The following is a 24667-nucleotide window of genomic DNA, read 5'->3' on the forward strand; positions in this document are numbered from 1 at the left end:
AATAGTATGTAATTATATATGTGTTTTTCGATGGTCTTAGGTGACCCCTGTGAAAGGGTCGTTCGACCCCCAAAGGGGTCGAGACCCCACAGGTTGATAACCGCTGCCTTAGGGGATGTCAGCAAGCCGGTTTCAGCCTGATCCCTGCAGGCCAGCCCAAGGGACCCCACCTGCCAAAGGGACTCTGCTCACTCTGCAGATGCCCTTCGAGCCGCGGTGCCACCCCAGGTGTGTCAGCCAGGGTGGGGGACTGTGGGAGGTTGGCTCCAGGGTGTGTCTGGCCTGTCTGGCCCAGTCCTGCCCTGCCAGCCACCTTCTAATTAATTTCCTTTCAATGTGCACAAATTCATGCACTGGGGCACTAGTGATTTTTGACAGCAAGCATTATTACAAACCTAAAGACCTGAGGGCTGTGCACAAGAAGCACTGTTTTATGTGAAGGGCAAATAAATTAGGTCTATCTGTCCTTACCTTTCAATCAGATCGCACAGATAACTGAAAGTTTGAACAGCTTCTTCTTTATCTTCATGTAGTGGAAGCCAAGACAACCAGTGCGGTAGGACTTCTTCAACGTTCACACAGTCAGGTTTGAACTTCATAATTTTCCCTACTGCTGAGATGCAGTTCTCTGTAGCATTGACATTTTCTTTGGTCTTAGAATCAACAGATTGAATAACTCTTACCAGCAGTGGAAGTGCTTCTAAAATAAGCATTTGAAAAAGGCCAGTTAAAATCTCACATTTTCTTGCAAATAAACATAAATATTTCTTTTATCTTTGGTCCAGTTATTGGTTATACTGAAGAAATGTTTAAATGTAAGGAATGTTTGTTATCTTGGCTACAAACGTAGTAATGAAAGGAAGATCGCCCCAAAGGAATCAGGAACATTAGCATTCTGTTAACTAGACACACCAAGAAGTTAGTAGTCCCCCCAGGTTTATTATTCTCCTGGTCACCTCAGTGTTCTTAAGTTTTAAAAAGCTGCCCAGCTGTACTCATGTTAAACGTACAGGGACCAAGTCCTAAAAGTGATGTCAGAGGAATGGTAGCGTGATAGGTTCTCTTGGCGTCTCCCCCTGAAACTTTAGCAAGTTGATCGACTATAATAAAGGATTCTCTGCTCAATATAGAGGCATGCCTGAGAGCTGTGCATTGAAGCATCCAATGGTGGGCAAATATGAATGGGAGGTGAGAAGGAAAGCTCATCCTGGAGATGGCAGGAAGATGGTGGTAGCAGGCACTTCTTTTGGCCGGGAGTAACAGAGAGTCTCAGCGGGCATTCCATGAGCAGTGAGAACAGTGGCTGAACCAGCTGAGACTGCGGCAAGGACACTGTCCAGGGGTTCTGCTGCTGCTGAGCAATAGGTATTTCAGACAAAGGAACAGATCCACAAAGCCCTGCCACACCCGCTGGACTCCCAAAACTTGCCTCCCATCACCCATGGTCTTGGGTGGAGCATATTATCTGCAAACGGAGAGCTATTGCAGTAGAATCGCTGGCTCCCTTTTCCCTCTGTAAGGAGGTCTGGAATCACCATTACCAAGAGGCAAAAAAACCCCACACCCCAAGCAGCAGGGCTGTACTGTCTGACAACAGCTGTGGAGGTCAGCTGAAGGATTTCACATAGGGAAAAATCTTATGATTCAGCACCACCTACTAGAAAATAGTAGAAAACCTCTTGCGAGAAAGCTGCTAGAGAAAGGTCAATAATACATAGATGCCTAGACAGAAGAGACCAGCAAGTACCATGAATAACCATGGTAGTAAGCTCAGAAATAAAAATGAAAATCCCCAGAAAGCAAACTGGAATACATGGAAATATGTGATAAAAATACAAGAAAATACTGACAGGCAATTCAATGCAATCAGAAAACAAATTAGTTAGGGTTATGTACTTTGAGACTAAAACTTTAAAAAAGGAACCAAACAAAAATCCTGGAAATGAAGCATTCAATTAAGGAGATTAGGAGTAAACTAGTGAGCACAGGAAACAGAGCAGACCAGATGGAGAAAAAAATTAGTGATGTTAAAGTAGGAATCTAGAAATAATGCAGAGGGAAGAAAAACGAGACCTGAATATAAGAAGGAAAGGGACAGGAAGAAAGGAAGAAAGAGCCTAGTAGGTGTGGCTCAGTGATTGTCAACCCCAAACCAGGATATCATGGTTCGATTTCCAGTCAGGGCAAATGCCCAGGTTGTGGGTTCAATCCCCAGTGTGGGGTATGTAGCCGGCAGCTGCTCAATGATTCTCTCTCATCATTGATGTTTCTATCTCCGTCTCCCTCTCTGAAATCAATAAAAATATATTTTTTTAAAAAAAGAGCACTATAAAAACTGACTCCATCATAAAAAGCAATCCTATATAATAGAAGCCTAATATGCTAAGTGTCTGGTTGTCCATTCAACCAATCAAAGTGTAATATGCTAATGATATGCTAAGGCTGCTCAACTGCTCGCTATGACATGCACTGACCACCAGGGGCCAGACAATTGACCAGTCGACCAGTTGCTGTGATGTGCACTGACCATCAGGGGGCAGACGCTCCAACTGGTAGATTAGCTTGCTGCTAGGATCTGGCCGATCGGGACTGAGTAAGATGGGCCAGACATGCCCTGGAGCCCTCCTATGTCCCTCCCCAGCCCCAAATGTGCACCGGTGGGGTCCCTTGGCCTGACCTGCGCCCTCTTTCAATCCGGGCTGAGGGACCCCCCCCTCTGCCCCAGTGCATGGATTTTGTGCACCAGAACACTAATATAAGAATAATAGGCATATCAGAAGAGAGGGGAAAGGATCAAAGGGCCTATTCAAACAAATAGTGGATGAGAACTTCCCAAACCTATGGAAAGAACTAGATCCTTGAATCCAAGAAACAAACAGAACTCCTAGTTACCTCAATCCAAAGACGTCCTCTACAAGGCATATTTTATTAAAACTGTCAAAAATTAATAACAAAGAATAAATTCTCAAAGCAGCCAGTGAAAAGAAGGAAGTGAACTACAAAGGAAACTCATCAGGGTATCATCAGACTTCTCAGCAGAAACTCTACAAGCCAGAAGAGAGTGGAACCAAATATACAAATGACTAAAAGAAAATACAGTCAAGAATAACGTACTATAAAAGAGGCCCAGTGCATAAAGATTTGTGTACTGGGGGTGGGGTGGGGGTTTTCCCCTCAGCTTGGCCTGCACACACTCGCAGTCTGGGACCCCTTGGGGGATGTCTATCTGCCAGCTTAGGCCCACTCCCCGGGGGGAATGGGCCTAAGCTGGCAGTCAGACATCCCTCTGGCAGCCCGGGAGCCCTCGGGGGATGTCCAACTGATGGCTTAGGCCCGCACCCAGTGGGGAGCGGGCCTAAGCTTCAGTCAAACATCCTTAGTGCTGCTGAGGAGGCAGGAAAGGCTCCCGCCACCACCTATGCACTCGCAGCTGTCAGCCTGGCTTGTGGCCAAGAGGAGCTCCCCTGTGGGAGTGCACTGACCACTGGGGGGCAGCTCCTGCATTGAGCGCCTGCCCCCTGGTGGTCAGTGCGTGTCATAGCGACCGGTTGTTCCGCTGTTAGGGTCAATTTGCATATTACCCTTTTATTATATAGGATAATATATCCAGCAGAGTTATCTTTTAAATATGAAGGAGAGATAAAGACTTTTCCAGACATACAGACGCTGAGGGAATTTATCACCAGAAAACTTCCATTGCAGGAAATACTCAAGGGGGTTATTCCACCTGAAACAAAGAGCATAAGGTCACAACACTATGTATGAGTAAGATCACCTTATAGCATAAACAGGGGTAATTTGTAACAACAAAAACATAAAAGGGGAGGGGGTAAAGGTCTGAACTGGCAAAGGAGGATGGAGATCAGATGCATATATACTGCTGTATATATGCAACTTTCTTTTTCATAAACCTAATGGTAACCACACACAATCTCCAAAACAGACACATAGCTTTAAAAAAGGAAACAGAAAAGAAGTATAAAATACCTCCAAACATAAACAACAGAAACACAAAGGAAAAAAACACATGGAGTCACAGAACTACCAGAAAATAAAGAATAAAATGGCTATAAGAAATCCTCATACATCAATAATTACCCTAAATGTAAAGGACTGAATTCACCAATAAAAAGGCACAGAGTAGCCTTTAAAAAAACAAACAAAACCCAACCATATGCTCCCTTCCAAAGACATATCTAAGCTGCAAAGGCAAAAATAAACTCAAAGGGTGAAACCTGGGCAGTGTGGTTCAGTGGACTGAGTGTTGTCCCATATACTAAGAGGTCCTGGTTTGACTGCCAGTCAGGGCACATGCCCTGGTTGCAGGCTTGATCCCCAGTAGGGGGTGTGCAGATGGCAGCTGATTGATGTTTCTCCCATCTCATCAATGTTTCTATCTATCTCTACAAAATCAGTAAAAACATAGTTAAAAAAAAAAAAAGATGATTCTTCAAGCAAATAACATCCACAGAAAAACAGGTGCACCTCTGGCCAGTTTGCCTCAGTGGATAGAGCATCGGTCTTCAGATCTAAGGGCCATGGGTTGATTCCGGTAAAGGGCATGTACTGTGTTTGCAGGCTTGATCCCTGGCACTGGTAGGGGCACATGTGGGAGGCAACCAATGTGTCTCTCTCACATTGATGTTTCTATCTTCCCCTCCCTTCCACTCTCTCTAAAAATCAATGAAAAAAATATTCTCGGGTGAGAATTAACAACAACAAAAAGAACAGCCATAATTACATCTAACAAAATAGATTTCAAGGTAACGAGACAATAATGGACATTTTATAATGCTAAAGGGGACACTACATCAAGAAGACTTAACTCTTCTTGAAAAATATCAGGAAGCACTGAAATACATAAATCAGCCACTAACAGAAAAAAAGGAAGATCAAAACACAATCTTAGTTAGGGACCTCAATACTCTATTGACAGTGCTACATAGATCATCCAAACAGAAAATCAATAAAGAAATCCTGGCCTTTAAATGACATACTAGACCAAGTGGACATACTTGACATTTACAGACCCCTTCATCCCAGAACATCAGATTATACCATTCTTCTCCAGTGTGCATGGAACATTCTCAAGGATAGACCATATATTGGGTCATAAAACAAATGCAAGAACACTGAAATTATACCAAGAAAAATTTCTGACCACAATGCCTTGAAATTAGAAATGAATTGCAAAATGGAAGTAAAGAAACCCACAAATATGTGGAGATTAAATAACATACTACTACAAAATGACTAGGTCAAAGAAGAAATAAAAGGTGAGATCAAAAGATATATAGAGTCAAATGAGAATTTCAATCTGATATAACAAAACTTCTGGGATGCAGCAAAAGCAGTAATAAGAGAGAAGTTTATATCATTACTAGAGGCCTGGTGCGCAAAACTGGTGCAGGGGTAGGGTTCCTAGGCCTGGCCAGTGATCAGGGTCAATCTGTGGAGCGACTGGCAGGGTGATCAGCCCCCCTCCCACCCTCCGCTGGCACCCGCCTTGGCTGGCCTGGGGCTCCTGCATTGAGCGTCTGCCCCTGGTGGTCAGTGCACGTCATAGCGACTGGTTGTTCCACTGTTCAGCTGATTTGCATATTAGACTTTTATTATATAGGATGGACCTAACTCAAGAAACAACAGAAATCTGAAATAAACAACTTAATATCAAGAACATTACAAGGATGCCCACTCTTATTCAACATAGTACTAGCCAGAGTAATAAAGGCAAGAGAAAGAAATAAAAGGCATCCAAACAGGGAAGGAACTGTCACTTTTTACAGATGACAAAATTCTGTATATAGAAAACCCTAAAGACTCCACCAAAAACTATTTGAAACAATAAACAAATACAGTCAAGTGACAGGATACAAAATCAATGTGCAAAAATCCATTGCCTTCCAGTATACTAACAATGAGACCTTCAGGAAAGTAAATAGAAAAAAATTCCTTTTGCAATTGTGACCAAAAGAATAAAATACCCAGGAATAAACTTAACAAAGAATGTAAAAGACCTATACAGTGAAAATTACAAAGCATTATTAAAAGAGACTGAAAAGGACACAACAAAATGGAACAATATTCCATGTTCATGGATTGGAAGAATCAAAAAAATTAAAATGGCCATATTAACCACAGCAATATACAGATTTAATGCAATACCCATCAAAATCCCAATGTCATTTTTTAAAGAAAGCGAACAACAACAAAAAAGATTTGCATGGAATGACAAAAGACCCCGAATAGCCAAAGCAACCATGAGAAAAAGAACAAAACCGGAGGTATCACATTACCAGACTCCAAATTATACTACAGAGCTATGATAATCAAAGCAGCATGATACTGGCAGAAAAACAGATACACAGATGGGCAGCTAATTTTTGAAAAAGGAGCCATAAATACACAATGGAGAAAAGAAAGCCTCTTCAATATATGGTACTGGGAAAATTGGAAAGCCACATGCAAAAGACTGAAATTAGATTAGTTTGTCCCCATGTAGAAACATTACTTCAAATGAATCAAAGACCTGAATATAAGATCTGAAACAGTAAGTAACACAGAAGAAAACATAGGTACTAAACTTAAGGACTTTGGTTTGAGAACATTTTATGAACTTGACCTCAAAGGCAAGGGAAGTAAAGGCAAAAATAAATGGGACTGTATCAAACTTATTCTGCACAGCAGAAGAAACAAAGAGGAAGCAGACCAAAGGGGTTATGATATTTGCTCTAACAAAGGTTCAATACCCAAAATATATACAGAACTCATAAAACTCAGTACCAAACAAATAACCCAATTAAAAAATGGGCAGAGGACCCGAACAGACACCTCCTCCTCAAAAGACAAACAAATGGCCCACAGATAATATGAAAAGATGTTTAACCCCACTAGAAATTAGGAAAATGCAAATCAAAACTACAATGAGATACTATCTCACACCTGTTAGAATGGCTAATATCAGTAAGAGAAGCAATAACAAGTGTTGGAGAGGCTGTGGAGAAAAGGGAACCCTCATTTGCTGCTGGTGGGAATATAGATGGGTACAGTCACTATGGAAAACAATCTGGGGATTCCTTAAAATATTAAGAATAGAGTTACATATGACCCAGCAATCACTCTCCTGGGTATACAGTGGGGCCTTGACTTACGAGTGTCCCGACTAACAAGTTTTTTGAGATACCAGCTGTCTCTTGGCCAATTTTTTGCATTGAGTTGATAGAGTAATTGGAGTTAACGAGCTTGGTCTTGGAACGAATTAAAGTCGTTAAGTCAAGGCCCCACTATATATCAGAAAAACTTGAAAACATGTATTTGTGAAGATATATGCACCCCTATGTTCACTGCAGCTTTATTCACGGTGGCTAAGACATGGAGAGACCAAAGTGTCCTGTGATAGAGGATTGTATAAAGAAGATGTGGTATATTTATATATATATATATGTATATAAAAGCACTGCGGCGGCCAACTGGCCCGATCGGCACCCCCAACCTCCTGTGGCCTCTCCCCCGGCTGGCCCGGCCCGCCCCACCCTGATCTGGAGTGGAGCCGGTTAGCCAACCACTTACAACTCCTCCCCCGGGGCAGATCAGGGGCGATGGCTAACCTCCTGCATCCCCTCCCCACTGCCGGCCCGGCCCCAATGGCCCCCATTGGGATGGGCTGGCTGGACCCCATCTGTGCATGAATTAGTGCACCAGGCCTCTAGTCCTATATAATAAAAGGGTTATATGCAAATCAACCGAATGGTGGAATGACTGGTCACTATGAGATGCACTGACCACCAGGGGGCAGATGCTCAATGCAGGAGCTGCCCCCTGGTGGTCAGTGTGCTTTCACAGGGCCTCTGCGGCAGCACCAGGGATGTCCGACTGTGGCTCAGGCCATTCCCCGAGGGCTTCCGGATTGCTAAAGGGCGCAGGCCAGGTTGAGGGACCCCCCACCGCCACCCGCGCCCCCCCCCCCCCCCCCCCGGCCGAGGCACAATTGTCGTGCACCGGGCCTCTAGTACATATGTAATGGAATATTACTCGGCCATTAAGAAAAGATGAAATACTTGCCATGGATGGACTTTAGGGATATTTTGCTAAATGAACTAAGTCAGTCAGAAAAAGCTAAGAACCATATGATTTCATTCAAATGTGGGATATAAAACTGAAACGCACAGACAAAAACAGCAGTGTGGTGGTCGCCAGAGGGAAAAGGATAGGAGGTGTGTGTGTGTGTGGTGGGGGGAGCGGGGGCTGTTGAAGGGAGTCTAATAATATATGGTGAAAAAGATTGACTTTGGGTAGTGGGCACACAGTGCAATATACAGATCTTATGTCACAGAAGTATACACTTGCCCTAGCTGGTTTGGCTCAGTGGATAGGAGTGCTGGCCTGCAGATCAAAGGGTACTGGGTTCGATTCCAGTCAAGGGCACATACCTTGGTTGCAGGCTCCTCCCCGGCCCGGGCCCTGGTCAGGGCTTGTGCAGGAAGCAACCAATTGATGTGTTTCTCTCACACTGATGTTTCTCTCTGTCTTTCCCTCTCTCTTCCACTCTCCCTAAAAATCAATGGAATCCTCGGGTGAGGATTAACAGAAAGAAACAAACAAAAAAAGAAATGTACACTTGACACCTGTATGATGCTATTAACAAATGTCACTCCAATAAATTTAATAAAAAAATTTAAAAAAATTCCATGTTAGGGTTGTGATATACCCTCCAAACCCAAAATAAAATCAAGGTGGAGAGGCTCTGATTTCACCCACATTTCATTTCCATTTCTATGAAAATAAAGACTGTAAATTCTTAAGGGCTACAAATAAAGTTTTTGAAAAAGGAAAAGAGAATAAAACAGAAACAGGTAGAGAATGTTTGGGGGTAGAGAGGGAGCATGAGGTAAAAACAAAAGGGATGCCTGGAAGGACATGCATGTAACCAAATAAACATCAGTACCTGTACAAAAAGGACGATAGTTATCTCCACCATACTGTGCCATGACTCCCAGGCCATACGCAGCTGCTTGCCTGACTTCTGGGCTGCTGTCACATACATATTGGAGCATTGGCCTTAAGAAATATTCTGCATATTTAAATGAGGCAGGACTACAGTGTTCTATAACATCGTCAAAGATGCATAATCCCCATTGTCTGTCTGGCCATGGTCTATGTGGACACTACAAAAGAGATACTCTTTTAAGCTTTGAATATTGAAGTACATACAAATATAAATAGTCACTATAGACTATTGGCTTCCACAAATATTCCTGATACAGGCAAGAAAAAACAAAAATCACTTCTTGTGAGTAAAAATCCTCAAAATATTAGACAGGTTTAAATATGTAAAGGTTTAAAAGCCTTGTATAATTTGTTATGGGATTCCACAATGTGACACTACCATATACCAGGAAGACCCAACAGTGGCAACAATGTACATACATTTACTTTATATTTAAAAAAATGAAATATATGAGGTTATCACCCAGAATCTGATTAGTGGTGTCATAACTGAATTCTGTAGGGTCCATTGCAAAAAATGTTATCATTTTGTTTTCATTTATCAATTTAGTAAGGCACAGATCAGTGGTTCTCAACCTTCTGGCCCTTTAAATACAGTTCCTCATGTTGTGACCCAACCATAAAATTATTTTCGTTGCTACTTCATAACTGTAATGCTGCTAGTTATGAATTGTAATGTAAATATCTGATATGCAGGATGGTCTTAGGCGACCCCTGTGAAAAGGTCGTTTGACCGCCAAAGGGGTTGCGACCCATAGGTTGAGAACCGCTGGCATAGATAATCTGAAATATAAAGCATATGTATGTCTTTAGATTATAATTTAATTGAACTATGAAAAAACCAATTAGCAAACTTCAAGTACACAATGAGTGAGAAAATACCTAGGGGAATGCAATAATTTTGATAAAATTAAAGATGCACAATGGAAAACTGTGATTTCTAAGACCCATTTTAATTTCAAAGTATAAGTTTCCAAAAGCTGCAATGAAAGAATTCTAAATTAGCTATCTAAAATAACTATCAAGGAGAGGCAATACTTACAATTAGGTTGACAATTAATGGAAGCAGCTGTTCAAACCATGGTAACACCTTTTCCTTGTAGCTACTGAATATTGAGTGTAAAATGTCTGACACTTTAGTCAGAATATAAACATCATTATCATCCTAAAACAAAACACACCCATATGTATTAAAAAGTATCCCCACTATTATTAACAGTAACATTCTTTTTTTTTTAATCTAAGAAATGTAGAAAATTAAATTTCTTAGCGCTTTCTTAAAAGCATAGCAAAAATCTGAGATTACCTCAATGATTGGGTGTCATGCTTCTTATCTATGGAAAGACAAATGTTTGGCAAGTATTGTACTGCACTTACTGCAGATTTTTCTTGGTACACAGTAAGATATATGTGATTGAAAATTATCCAAAATTTCAAAGTTCTGAAACAAAGGTGTTTTTAGTCCCCCCCCCCCCCCCCCAGAATGTTTCTAATTTTGGAGTGGGATGGTGGGTCAGTTACTTGTAACATCTCATCGACTTGTGTACAGCAGCATGTGAGCACCCTGCAGAGAATTGGGAAGATCTGGCCCACCAGGATGACAACATGCCACATATTCTGGATTTGAAATACACAGCTGAAATATGTTTAATGGTATCAATTGGTTTGATGAGGAGAGAACTGAGTCACAAGGTGAAGAATTCTATTACCAGTGCATGTACATTATTTACCAGAAGGAAATCTCCATTATCCTGTGGTCCATTAGAAAGACAGCTAATGTTACAAAAAAATCTGGCCTTAAGCCCTAGGTCTTCAACAGTGTGTAGATTTAGGCAGTTATTTATCATCTGAATTGCATTCAAGTATCTTTAAGATAGAGAAAGCACCATCAAATACAAACAGTTTTGATAAGGAGTATTTAAAATACTAGATGAACTCCCAAGTACTTTAAAAAAAAATATTTTATTGATTTTTTACAGAGAGGAAGGGAGAGGGATAGAGAGTGAGGAACATCGATGAGAGAGAAACATCAATGTGCTGCCTCCTGCACACCTCCTACTGGGGATGTGCCCGCAACCAAGGTACATGCCCTTGACCAGAATCGAACCTGGGACCCTTGAGTCCGCAGGCCGACGCTCTATCCACTGAGCCAAACCAGTCAGGGCACTCCAAAGTACTTTTATGAAGTATTGCAACAAAATGCACACACAGCATTCAAAACACAAATCAGCTAATTTCAAATTACTTATTCTCTACACACATGAATGAAATATGTCAGAGTCTTCTGCTAAAGATTACTGATAATTACATCAGAATGACAAGTCAGATAAATTAGAAGCTTAAGCATTTAAAAATCTTCCAGATGCAAATGGTCATGTAAATAAATTTCTTAACATTTTACCTCATCTTGTAGTGACTCTTCCACCTGTTCATCATAGTCTTCATCTTGTCTTTTAACTAAAACACACCCAAATAAATGTCTTTTTAAATGGTCATCAAAATGGTCAAGTATTACATTAAATTATTAAAAGCATAAAAAACTTACCTTGCCGCAATTCTTGATTTTTAAAATGTTCTTCGAGTTTAGCTTTCAGTATACCTCCCAATTCTTCAAAGTGTTCATTATTAAGGCATCCATCACCCATTACTTCAATGCACTAAAATGAAGTTGAGCAAAGAAAGCAACCCATGAGATTTGTGTGTTTATAAGGGTCAAAAGTTAAACTTCATTAAGAATCACAGGGAATCTGAGAAAAATCAGCATAACTTAGTACCCTGGAAACGAATGATTAAGTGAGTAGATACACTTGTCTGAGTTTTTTTTTTTTTTTTTTTGGTCAACATGCCAGTATTTAAAAAAATTTTTTTTAAATATATCTTTTTAAAACTTGTCCTTGGCATATCTTAAGTGCCAGAATTATGCTAGTTGCTGAGGGTTCAAAGATGGAACAGACCAACTAGATTCTAGGACAGCCGTGGGCAAACTACGGCCCGCGGGCCGGATCCGGCCCGTTTGAAATGAATAAAACTAAAAAAAAAAAAAAAAAAAAGACCATACCCTTTTATGTAATGATGTTTACTTTGAATTTCTATTAGTTCACACCAAAAATGAAAATACACACACACACACACACACACACACACACAAATGACACTAAAATATTAAAAGAACTGAACATTTTTTACTTAAAATCCCCCAATCTATTTAGCAAGACTAATAAACGAACACCCAACCTTACACATATTTTTAAGAGAACACTTACCTTTGCGAAAGAATGCATGATTTCTGAGAGGACATCTGAATCTGGTTCTGTACCGATTGCCTTGATCAGAGCATCGCACATGAAATGCCACATCTGCGTGAGATACTCAGGACCCCGCACTCGTGCACATTCCAGTAGCAGAGGCATGGACTCTGCCGCCGCCACTCGAACACGTTTCATTGTTAAGGAAATGTGACCACTGTCCTCAAAAGCCTGCTCTATCATTTTTGCTTACTTAAATGTTTAAGTGCTCACTGAGTTAACTGGAGTGCTTGGCAACTTCTATTTATCTAAGACTGCCATCTAAGAGCTTGTGTTAAATATAACATGTGCATAAAAATAGAAGTCTTCCTGCTCATAAGGCATACCTCCTGTCTTTTCTGTCACCTACAATATAGCAAGAATGAATCTCAAATGTAAACCAAAAACATACCAGTGGGACCCTTGGATCTCTTCCTGTACTAGCCTTTTCAGTTTTCAATAATGATTAAGTGGCCTCTCCCTATTTAACACCATTTGTAAAATGCGGTCTCAAGACCTCCTCTTAAAAACAATGTTTTGTCCTTTTGCATCATGGGAAGTGTCTGCTGGGCAAAAGCCTCTTCTGTAAAGGACACTACATAGAACACTACATGAGGAACCACAACAAAAGGACTCCAGAGGCAGACAGATCTATGTTGGGATCTGGGCTCTACCCCTGTTCAGTTGTCCTTTTTTTTTTTTACCCATCTATGAATTTTTTTTGTGTGTAAAAGCATAGAAATGTACTTATACATATTAATTACTATCATTAGGTTGAGGAATGAAACATTTAATATGTAGATTTACCAAGAGATGTTTCTCCCCAAAGGTGCTATCTTCATTTGAAATGTGGGATTCTGTGCTGCAGTAAGTTAAGGATTAGTGGGTATCTAACTTATTAAGAAAGGTCTTACTTTTTTAACAACACCAAAAGACATTTAGGAAAAGTAGCAATTATATACAATGTAAACATTTGCTAATAATAAAATACCAATCCTTAAAATCCTTCAGTGGCCATAGAAAACTGCCAACTAGAGGATAGTAACATTTTCTTTTCGTGTTTTTGGCACAAGTGAAACAAAGAACCAAGTTTATAACTGAAAGTACAGTTAGTACGAACACAAACAATAATGGTGATGTACCCTTTAGTTAACACAAAATTTAATAATATCTGAAGCAGCTACAATTTAACTAAATCTAGACATGTTTTGCATTCAAATATTGTAGGATATCATCGTGGAAATAAAATTTCAGTAAAGGGACCATCAGTTTGACAACCTGTTCGGTATATTCCACAAAGCCTTCCTTTAACTCCTTAGCATAGCAAACCTGAAACCAAAGTATTGGAAAAGAAATCAAGATCCACATTAGTTTACAGGTATTTTTATTGACAAACAGCAAAACCTAAGGACCAGAGAATGTTGTATCCTGACTAGAATTAAATTTACTGCATGCATGACTATCAAATTAGTCTTGTAACATAAAAAAGGTAAAATGGAATGCGCCATGGAATGATTATTGTATATACAGTATATTGTCATTCAAAGTCGGGAATACTCCTTTTTTCTACTTCTCGTGTAAATTTATCAAGTTTCAGCACTCTTACTGAAAATACTCTCAACAAAATACATCACTTAAAAAAAAATTATTTAAAAAGATATAAACCCGAAAACTTAATTGTAGCATATCACTTACTTTGTAAATCTGTAGCAACAGGCCCATGCTATTTTGTAAAAATTCATTTAACAGTGAAATATATTAAACGTCACTGTCTATAACATGCTCATAAAGAAATAAAACAGAAGAACCCAAAGATTACTCAAACACACACTCCATAATACCAAAAGATAATCATTGTAAACATTTTAATTTTGCTACCATGTTTGTTTATACAACTGAAAATATACCAGTTTTAATTTTAACATCATGAGTACATTTCTGTTCATTCAAAAAATATTCCTTGGCTACCTCCTATACCCTAAGCACAAAACACAAAAATCCTTGCCTTCCGAGAAACCAAGATGGCAGCATAGGTAAACTCCTGAAATTGCTGTCTCGTACAACCACTTCAAAACTACAACTAAAAGACAAAATGGACATCACCCAGAAACACAAGAAGGCTGGCTGAGTGGAAATTCTACAACTAGAAGGAAAGAGAAAAGCACACTGAGACTCAGAGGGGGTGCGGAAGTAAAGTGCAGAGATGGGCCTCATCTGGGCACCTTTAAACCCCAAACAAGGAAGAGGAATCTGCAGATCTCTCCGTAGCTCCTGCTGGGTAGTCTCAGGCAGAGACTAAATTAGCACCTCCTTAGAGATCCAAGAGCCAGTTTACTCAGTGGTCAGAGTGGGACCATCCAGATTACAACTCCTCAGATCCATAAGGGACACACTCAGGGGGCAGACTCAGTAAGCACCAAAGCCGCACTGAAGCAAGTCTTGCCCCAGAAGGGTGTCTTCAGCACAGAACTTCTCCATCCATAGACACAGCTGATTCTCACAGCCAATTGGCCTGGAGGTCAATTCCTCCCAGTGATACCTACACAGTCAAGGCTTAACTACAACAAGACTGCACACAGCCCACAAAGGGGTCACCAAGAGTGCCCACCTCAGATAATTGGGGAGGCTGAGCCACTGGGCCCTATAGGACACCTAGCACACAAAGCCACTCTATCAACACAGGGAAGCAGCCAAAATGCGGAGACAAAGAAACTGGTCACAAATGACAGAAATAGAGGAAAGCAAACTACTGGAGATAGAGTTCAAAACCATGGTTATAAGGTTTTCCAAGAATTTTCTAGAAAACACCAATAAATTTAGTAAGACCCTCAAGGATATGAAAAAGGACCAACTAGAAATTAAGCATACACTGACTGAAATAAAGAATAATATACAGAGATCCAACAGCAGACAAGAGGATCCAAAGAATCAAGTCAAAGATTTGAAATACGAAGAAGCAAAAAAACACCCAACTGGAAAAGCAAAAAGCATCCAAAAATATGAAGATAGTGTAAGGAGCCTCTGGGACAACTTCAAGCATACCAACATTCGAATTATAGAGGTGCCAGAAGAAGAGAGTGAGCAAGATATTGACAACCTATTTGAAGAAATAATGACAGAAAACTTCCCCTACCTGGTGAAAGAAATAGACTTACAAGTCCAGGAAGCACAGAGAACCCCAAACAAAAGGAACCCAAAGAGGACCACACCAAGACACATCATAATTAAAATGCCAAGAGCAAAAGACAAAGAGAGAATCTTAAAAGCAGCAAGAGAGAAACAGTTAGTTACCTACAAGGGAGTACCCATACAATTGTCAGCTGATTTCTCAACAGAAACTATGCAGGCCAGAAGGGAGTGGCAAGAAATATTCAAAGTGATGAATAGCAAGAACCTACAACCAAGATTACTTTGCCCAGCAAAGCTATCATTCAGAATTCACCACCAAACCAGTATTATATGAAATGCAGAAAGGTATTCTTTAAGAAGAGGAAGAAAAGGGTAAAGATAAAAATATGAACAACAAATATATATCTATCAACAAGTGAATCTAAAAATCAAGTGAATAAAAAAACTGATGAACAGAGTAGACTGGTGAATATAATAGAATTGGGGGCATAGAAAGGGAGTGGACTGACAATTCTCTGGGAGAAAGGGGTGTGGGGGGTGCGGGGAGAGACTGGACAAAAATTGTACATTTATAGATGAGGACAGTGGCGGGGGAGGGGGAAGGACAGAGGGTGGGGTGGGAACCAGGCAGAGGGGAGCTATGGGGGGGAAAAAAGAGGAACAACTGTAAAAATCTGAAAAATAAAGATTTATTAAAAGACAAAAAAAAAAAAAAAAAAGAGCCAAGAATATATAGTAAGGGGAAAAAAAATCCTTGCCTTCTATGGCTTTGTAATACTCCAAAGTAGTGTAATTATCGATCACTTTCCTAATAACTGGCATTCAGGCTATTTGGTTTTTTGTTACTAGCAAAAGCACTGATAATGAAAAGCTGAATCCACATGATTTCTTCAGGATGAAAATCCAGAAGAAGAAATGTCGGGTCAAAACGTTTCTACATTTTTCAGAGAATATATTCTTGCTCTTCAAAATAGTTTTGTTAGCATCTATGGGAAGCACTCCTATCATATATACACACACACACTCACACACTGAGTGGCCAGATTATTATGACCACCTGACATTTGTAGGCAAATTAGCTATAATTTTGCACTGAAGTTGCTAGAGGGCCAGACCATTATAAACATCTGAATAGCACAACATACCCAAGTATTATTGCTGATCAAATTCATCCTATCATGTTGATGGTATATCCCAATGGAGATGACTTCTTCCAACAAGACAATGCACCATGCCACGGTGCTCGTATTGTGCAGGAGTGGTTTCAAGAACATGAGGGAGAATTTACCTTGCTTAGGTGGCCCCACAATCACCAGATCGCAATCCAATTGAGCATTTGTGGGACGAAATTAAAAGAACCATCAGGCCCTAAATGGTTTGGCTCAGTGGACAGAGTGTCGGCCTGCGAACTGAAAGGTCCCAGGTTCGATTCTGGTCAAGGGCATGTACCTTGGTTGCGGGCACATCCTAGTAGGAGGTGTGCAGGAGGCAGCTGATTGATGTTTCTCTCCGATAAGTGTTTCTCACTCTCTATCACTCTCCCTTCCTCTCTGTAAAAAATCAAATATATATATGTCTATGTATATATATACATATATACATATCTCTCTCTCTCTCTCTCTCTCTCTCTCTCTCTCTCTATATATATATATATATATATATATATATATATATATATATATAAAAGAGCCATCAGGCAGCTGGTTCCACAACCATCAAATCTCACAGAACTGGACAGTGCTATTCATCAGGCATGGTGTCAGATTCCTCGCATCACCTTTCAACATCTCGTGGAGTCAATGCCAAGAAGAATCACTGCAGTATTGAAGGCAAAAGGTGGCCCAACGAAGTATTGATGGGGTGGTCATAATAATTTGGCCACTCAGTGTGTGTGTGTGTATGTGTGTGTGTGTGTGTGTGTATATCCTATCTAATAATAGAGAAACATGGTAATTAACCGTAACTTCGCTACCCTTCCCATGGGCTAATCAGCAAGATATGCAAATTAACTGTCAACCAAGATGGTGACCGGCAGCCAGGCAGCTGAAGCAAACAGGAGGCTTGCTTGCTCCAGTGATAGAGGAAGCCAAGGTTCCCCGCCTGCCGCTGTGGGCCTCTGAGCTTGCACTCTAAGCAACTATGTTGCAATTATAGAAGTTAAACAAAACCCAGAAACCTGCTTTCAGCTGGCAGAGCTGGAGCAGCATGACCGCAACAGTGTTACAATTATAGAACCCAAACAAACCCAGATACCTGCTTTCAGCAGCCAAGGTATCAGAGCTAGAGCCAAGCCTCAGAGCTAAAGCCGGCTCTCAGCTCCAGTGACAGCCATAGAAGGTAAATAAATCCCAGAATAAAAAAAAAAAAAGAAAAAAAGGAGAGGTTGGGAGCTTCAGTCACCCGCCAGCCTGAAAACGGCCCTCAGCCCCTCACCCAGACTGGCCAGGCAACCCAGTGGGGACCCCCACCCTGAAGGGGGTGTGACCAGCTGCAAACAGCCATCATCCCCTCATCCAGGCTGTCCAGGCACCCCAGTGGGGAACCCCACCCTGAAGGGGGTGTGACCAGCTGCAAACAGCCATCATCCCCTCATCCAGGCTGGCCAGGCACCCAAGCAGGACCCCCACCCTGATCCGGAACACCCTTGAGGGCAAACCAGCCAGCCCCCACCCGTGCACCAGCCTCTATCCTATATAGTAAAAGGGTAATATGCAAACTGACGCTAACAGCAGAAGGACTGGGAATAACTGGTCACTATGACACACACTGAGCACCAGGGGGCAGATGCTCAACGCAGGAGCTGCCCTCTGGTGGTCAGGGTGCTCTCACAAGGGAGGAGCTCTGCTCAGCCACAAGCCAGGCTGATGGCTGCCAGTACAGCGGTGGTGGTGGGAGCCTCTCCTGCCTCCTCAGCAGTGCTAAGGATGTCCGACTGCAGTTTAGGCCTGCTCCCCGCTGGCAAGAGGACATACTCCGAGGGCTGCCAGGCTGCCAGAGGGATGTCTGATTGCCATCTTAGGCCCAATCCCCTGGGGAGCGGGCCTAAGCCAGCAGGTGGTCATCCCGAGGGGTCCCAGACTGCGAGAGGGCACAGGCCTGGCTGAGGGACCTTCTCCTCCCCACCGAGTGCACTAATTTTTGTGCACCGGGCCTCTAGTATATATATGTATGTTTTTATGAGAAGTTGTTAAATAATGTTTAAACATTATCACTTACCAGCATCTGACAAGCAGTTGATTTTTCTTCCAGTCCTGCAGTCTTAATACCAAAACTTTGCTGGTCTCCAAGGTTCACAAACTCCCAACCATCATCATCACTCATATTCTCCATGTCTTGGGCTATCACAGAGAAAAAAACAAATTCATGTTAAAATTAGTAACAAAGAGAAATTTTACAATTGCTGTCTTCATGAAGACACCTACTATCTAAAAGGGCTACTTCAGGTTTAATTGAAGCTGTCTTCATTAAAGGCCCCATAACCACTGGAAGGTATTGCTGAAATTCTTTTCCAAGGATTTTGCACATTCTGGCCCATGCTGAGATCATGTAAGAGATCTGGGGAGAAAGTGAAAAATTAAATTAATTTTAAAAACAATAGGTAAGTAAGACATAAAGTAATTTCCGATTTCATAGAAATAATATTTTATATTCATGGCTCTTTAAGCATTTTCTGAAAGTTTTTAATTTCTGGGAGAGAACCAAGATGGCGGCATTGGTAAACACCGGAGAATGCTGCCTCACACAACCACTTCAAAAATACAACTAAAAGACGGAACGGACATCACCCAGAACCACAGGAAAGCTGGCTGAGGGGAAATTCTTCAACTAGAAGGAAAGAGAACAGCATACCGAGACTCAGAGGAGGCGCAGTGCGGAAAATACAAAGGTGTGGACGTGAGCGCGGAGCGGGCTGGTGGCTGAGGGCACGGTTGTCATTTTCAATCGGGAGGGAGGCTCAGGCCCTGAGCTCCAGTTCTGGGCGAGTCTCTAGGGACCCAGACTCAAACGGGAGAAACGGGACTGTCTGGCATCGGTCGGAACGCGAGGGCAGCTTTCTCTCCGAGGTTTGCAGCGGTTGCTGGGACTCAGAGGCAGAGCCTCTGGGGACAGGACTGAGAGCAGCCATAACTGCTCCCTCCACCCGCTCTGTTGATCCCGTGCGACCCGCCGCGCCCAAGCCCTGCACAGAGCCATTTGCTGGATAGCCTCAGGCAAAGGCTAGATTAGCACCTCCCCAGAGGATAGAAGTTTTCCCACTCCAGACACAGCTGACTCTCACAGCCAGTTGGCCTGGAGGTCAAATCCCCCCAGTATTAACTACAACAATCAAGGCTTAACTACAACAAGACTGCGCACAAAGACCACTAGGGGGTGCACCAAGAAAGCATAAAAAAAATGCGGAGACAAAGAAACAGGACAAAATTGTCAATGGAAGATATAGAGTTCAGGACCACACTTTTAAGGTCTCTCAAGAACTGTCTAGAAGCTGCTGATAAACTTAATGAGATCTACAAGAAATCTAATGAGACCCTCGATGTTATGATAAAGAACCAACTAGAAATTAAGCATACACTGACTGAAATAAAGAATACTATACAGACTCCCAACAGCAGACCAGGAGTGCAAGAATCAAGTCAAAGATTTGAAATAAGAAGAAGCAAAAAACACCCAACCAGAAAAGCAAAATGAAAAAAGAATCCGAAAATACGAAGATAGTGTAAGGAGCCTCTGGGACAGCTTCAAGCGTACCAACATCAGAATTATAGGGGTGCCAGAAGAGAGAGGGCAAGATATTGAAAACCTATTTGAAGAAATAATGACAGAAAACTTCCCCTACCTGGTCAAAGAAATAGACTTCCAAGTCCAGGAAGCACAGAGAACCCCAAACAAAAGGAACCCAAAGAGGACCACACCAAGACACATCATAATTAAAATGCCAAGAGCAAAAGACAAAGAGAGAATCTTAAAAGCAGCAAGAGAAAGAAACTCAGTTACCTACAAGGGAATACCCATATGACTGTCAGCTGATTTCTCAACAGAAACTTTGCAGGCCAGAAGGGAGTGGCAAGAAATATTCAAAGTGATGAATGCCAAGAACCTACAACCAAGATTACTTTATCCAGCAAAGCTATCATTCAGAATTGAAGGTCAGATAAAGAGCTTAACAGATAAGGAAAAGCTAAAGGAGTTCATCACCACCAAACCAGTATTATATGAAATGCTGAAAGGTATCCTTTAAGAAGAGGAAGAAGAAGAAAAAGGTAAAGATACAAATTATGAACAACAAATATGCATCTATCAACAAGTGAATCTAAGAATCAAGTGAATAAATAATCTGATGAACAGAATGAACTGTTGATTATAACAGAATCAGGGACATAGAAAGGGAATGGACTGACTATTCTTGGGGGGGAAAGGGGTATGGGAGATGCGGGAAGAGACTGGACAAAAATCGTGCACCTATGGATGAGGACAGTGGGTGGGGAGTGAGGGCGGAGGGTGTGGTGGGAACTGACAGGAGGGGAGTTATGGGGGGGGAAAAAAGAGGAACAAATGTAATAATCTGAACAATAAAGATTTAATAAGAAAAAAAATAAGCATTTTCTAAGGTCATAAACTTAAAATGCTCAAATAAAATCACTGTGAACCTCTACACTGGAATATAGTCACAGCAAGTGAAGCAATACAGAAAGACCAGGATCATATCTATTTTTCTACTTTCAAGAAGCAACATACAGTTTTCTCTACTATTGTCTGAATCACATAAATAAAACCTACTTAAACTCCTAGGCACTATTTTTTTTTGAAGGCAGACACATTTTACTTGACTTTATATCCCTACTGCCTAGTATCCCATCCATTAAACATTAACACTCAAGAAACAAAACATCCCTTTCTCCGAGATCAGTGATAGCGAACCTATGACACACGTGTCAGAGGTGACATGCAAACTCATTTTTTTGGTTGATTTTTCTTTGTCAAATGGCATGTAAATATATAAAATAAATATCAAAAATATAAGTCTTTGTTTTACTCTGGTTGCAAATATCAAAAAATTTCTACATGTGACACGGCACCATAGTTAAGTTAGGGTTTTTCAAAATGCTGACATGTTGAGCTCAAAAGGTTCGCCATCACTGTCCTAGATGTTGTAATTTTCTGTGTAAGTGGCTGGTCCATTTGACACCTCTTCTACTACTGTATTTACATAGACTTACTTATCTATAGTTTTAATTCATCATCCCTGTAACCCAGAAAGTGATTTTTTTTACTCCCTTATGTCTATCTATGTATCTATCTCACAAATTGTTTCCCATTCCTAATTTAAAAAAACAATACAAAAACATAATTTTGAGTGTAAGGGAAATAATTATAATGTGGCTGTGTAAAGCCAAAATTTAATCCAACTATTTATTGAGTGTCTGTGTTATGTTAGGCCAGTGGTTCTCAGCCTTCCTAATGCCGTGACCCTTTAATACAGTTCCTCATGTTGTGGTGACTCCCAATTTCATTGTTATAAATTGAACCCAGTTAAAGCATAGTGATTAATCACAAAAACAATATGTAATTATATATGTGTTTTCCGATGGTCTTAGGCGACCCCTGTGAAAGGGTCGTTCGACCTCCAAAGGGGTCACGACCCACAGGTTGAGAACCGCTGTGTTAGGCATTCAGAGTACCATTAAGATTAGGATGGACAATTACAAGTATTACAACAGTGTCATAAGTATCCACCATTGAAACTGGTACTGGATGTGCAATATAAGCAGGAGTTAGCCAGGTTGAGTGGGGGGAAGGGTTCTTTCTAAGTTAAACAAATGTTTGTTTATTCATAGGCAGAGAGAAGAGAGCATGGCATGTTCTAATATTTTTAGGTTTCTGCATTTCTTTTGACAGGGGAGGGGAATTCATGTGGCATTCAAAGGACCAGGAGACATCCAAACAGAGATGTCTAGTAAGTGTTTGGATAAATGAAGCCCAGATTCAAAGAAAGATCTGGAAGTCACAAGTATATATAGGAGAATTGAGGCCATGATTGTGAATGACACTGCTCGAGGGGAGTGAGGAGAAAAGAGGGCCTAGGACAGACCCTCAAGAGCATCAAAATATTGAGAGTCGAGAAGGAGCAGCAGCTACAGCAAATTGAGAAAAAGTAAAAATTCAATTCAAACTACTTAAGTGCCTATTTTATGTTAGGCATTGTGAATACTATTATGAGAAATTGAAGTCAAACCAGTGAAGAATGGCTCTGAAACCTGTGGTTAATATTGCTCAGGAAACCTATTATTCCATTATTTTTTTTAAAAAAGTACATTTAACCTTGCACTAGCTGAAACTCCTAGATGGATTAGGATGGAACATATTGAGGCTGCTTTTACCTGAGGATCATCATCTTCCATATCACTGAAGTCTGTCTGGGTCTTCAGCAACAGCTGCATCACATCCGATGCATCTTGCATGAACTAGAAAAAAATATTTAAGAAAAACAACAACAATATGACTCGTATATCAAATCAGAGAGGCACTTAATGTTTCTTGTATAATAACAAAACTTGCCCAAAAGATCTATTACATTTCCCATATCAGTTATAACCCCTCAGATAAAAGTATTATGTTGAAAATTTTTCACCATATTGCAAGCAAGACTTAGTGTTCTTTCTAGAAAAATATATTCTGCTAAAGTCAAAGTAAACCGGAGTATAAAAATATTTCTAATGGCATCAAATTTTGGTCTGTGGCTTATGCATTTCCAGCAGTAAAATGATAATCCAAATCCAGAAAGAAAATTTTGGATTGCTCCACAGACCTCTATGATTTTCATTTAACTGTGGTTCTGGCAATCTCTATTGTATAAACAGGCAGTGTTTCAAAAATACTTGAAAGCCAGATATATAGAGTACGTAACATAAAAATGTTTTACTGGTTAGCTTCTCGGTATCCTACAGAAAACAATTTATAAGGTAAGTTAATACTGATGCTGGTTTTAGAGACCACAGTGAGGGGTTCTATGTTGGTAGTTCTGAGAATCAGAACACGAAGGGTCAATGACAGAAGAATTTCTTTTGGATTAGCTTTGACAACTGAGCTGCTGGCTGGGAAGAAAAAACACAATGGCCAATGCTCCTTGGTAATTATATTCTGAAAAGCTATATATACAAAGATTTCTCTTTTAGGACACCTGATATATACACACACGATCGGCTTCCTCCTGCAAGCCCCCTACTGGGGATCGAGCCTGCCACCTGGGCATGTGCCCTTGACTGGAATCAACCCGGTACCCTTCAGTCTGCAGGCTGATGCTCTATCCACAGAGTCAAACAGGCTAGGGCTACCCGATGTTTTTAAGTGAACAGGAAAGCAACTGGAATGTTTCCAAGCAAATATTTAAATGAGTGAAACTAAACATGGATCTGAACTCCATATGCTCCAAAGACATACACTGTACATGTGGTAAGAAAGGGGGAGGTCTCAAGAGCATAACTTGAATTAAGAACCTTAAGTAGTAACAATGAAAAAACGAAGGCAACAACTTATTTATATATAAAATGAGAATAATGTGAGAGTAAGCTAATGGGAGGAAAAAAAAAGCACCCAGAAAACCACTTATCAGAAGGAAAAAACCCTCTTGCACCCTCAATGCCTCCACAGGCAAATTATAGTAAATTCAACATACTACATATTACTTACCTTTTCCTTCCCTACAGCCAGACCAATGAGACTGATGCATTCAATAGTTTTTCCTCTGAGAAGTCTAAGTTCCTTTTGAACTGCATTCTCAACAATGTGCTTTAATGATGGCATAAATAAGTCATAGTAGGGGACAAACTTTTCCTCTGCAGTATCTGCAACTGATGCGATAGATGTCACAACTTGTTCCAAAACTAGCTTGGTGCCTTTTTGAATCAACTAGGAGAAGGAAGATATACAAAATACATGATGTAAATGAGAAATTGGAAGAAAAACTCCAAGTTTCCAAATGCTTTTCTGAAATAGCAAGATGAAACTACTCTTCAGCAGCCAGAGTGAAGGTAATGGGTTTTAGAGCAAACTTAAGAATCCCTGTTGAACTATTTATGTGGGATATCTCTCTCTTCAGTTACTATAGGCCTCCTTAATCATTTTTGCTTTATCTCACAGCACAGCAAGTCCTTGAGCACAAGTTTGCCATCAAGTAAATGCCTATCCTCCTTATTCATTTTTCTTCATTTATTCCCACTTACTATATATTTTGGGTTGTCCTACTACAT

General features: G+C 40.8%; 1 protein-coding gene across 1 annotated transcript in view; it reads right to left on the reverse strand.

The window, feature by feature from the left end:
* The window catches only part of IPO5 (importin 5), a 61772-nt gene that overhangs the window by 4123 nt on the left and 32982 nt on the right, over positions 1–24667 (reverse strand). The window contains exons 14-24 of the mRNA XM_081082505.1: positions 24108–24326; positions 22799–22882; positions 18842–18974; positions 18636–18757; positions 13523–13619; positions 12270–12442; positions 11552–11663; positions 11408–11463; positions 10049–10171; positions 8945–9164; positions 472–700 (exon numbers count right to left, since the gene is read on the reverse strand). Coding sequence (XP_080938631.1) covers positions 472–700; positions 8945–9164; positions 10049–10171; positions 11408–11463; positions 11552–11663; positions 12270–12442; positions 13523–13619; positions 18636–18757; positions 18842–18974; positions 22799–22882; positions 24108–24326 — 1568 coding nt within the window. The remainder of the gene's footprint in view (positions 1–471; positions 701–8944; positions 9165–10048; positions 10172–11407; positions 11464–11551; positions 11664–12269; positions 12443–13522; positions 13620–18635; positions 18758–18841; positions 18975–22798; positions 22883–24107; positions 24327–24667) is intronic.

Source organism: Myotis nattereri, assembly GCF_964212035.1.
Source record: "Myotis nattereri genome assembly, chromosome: 2".
NCBI lineage: Eukaryota > Metazoa > Chordata > Mammalia > Chiroptera > Vespertilionidae > Myotis > Myotis nattereri.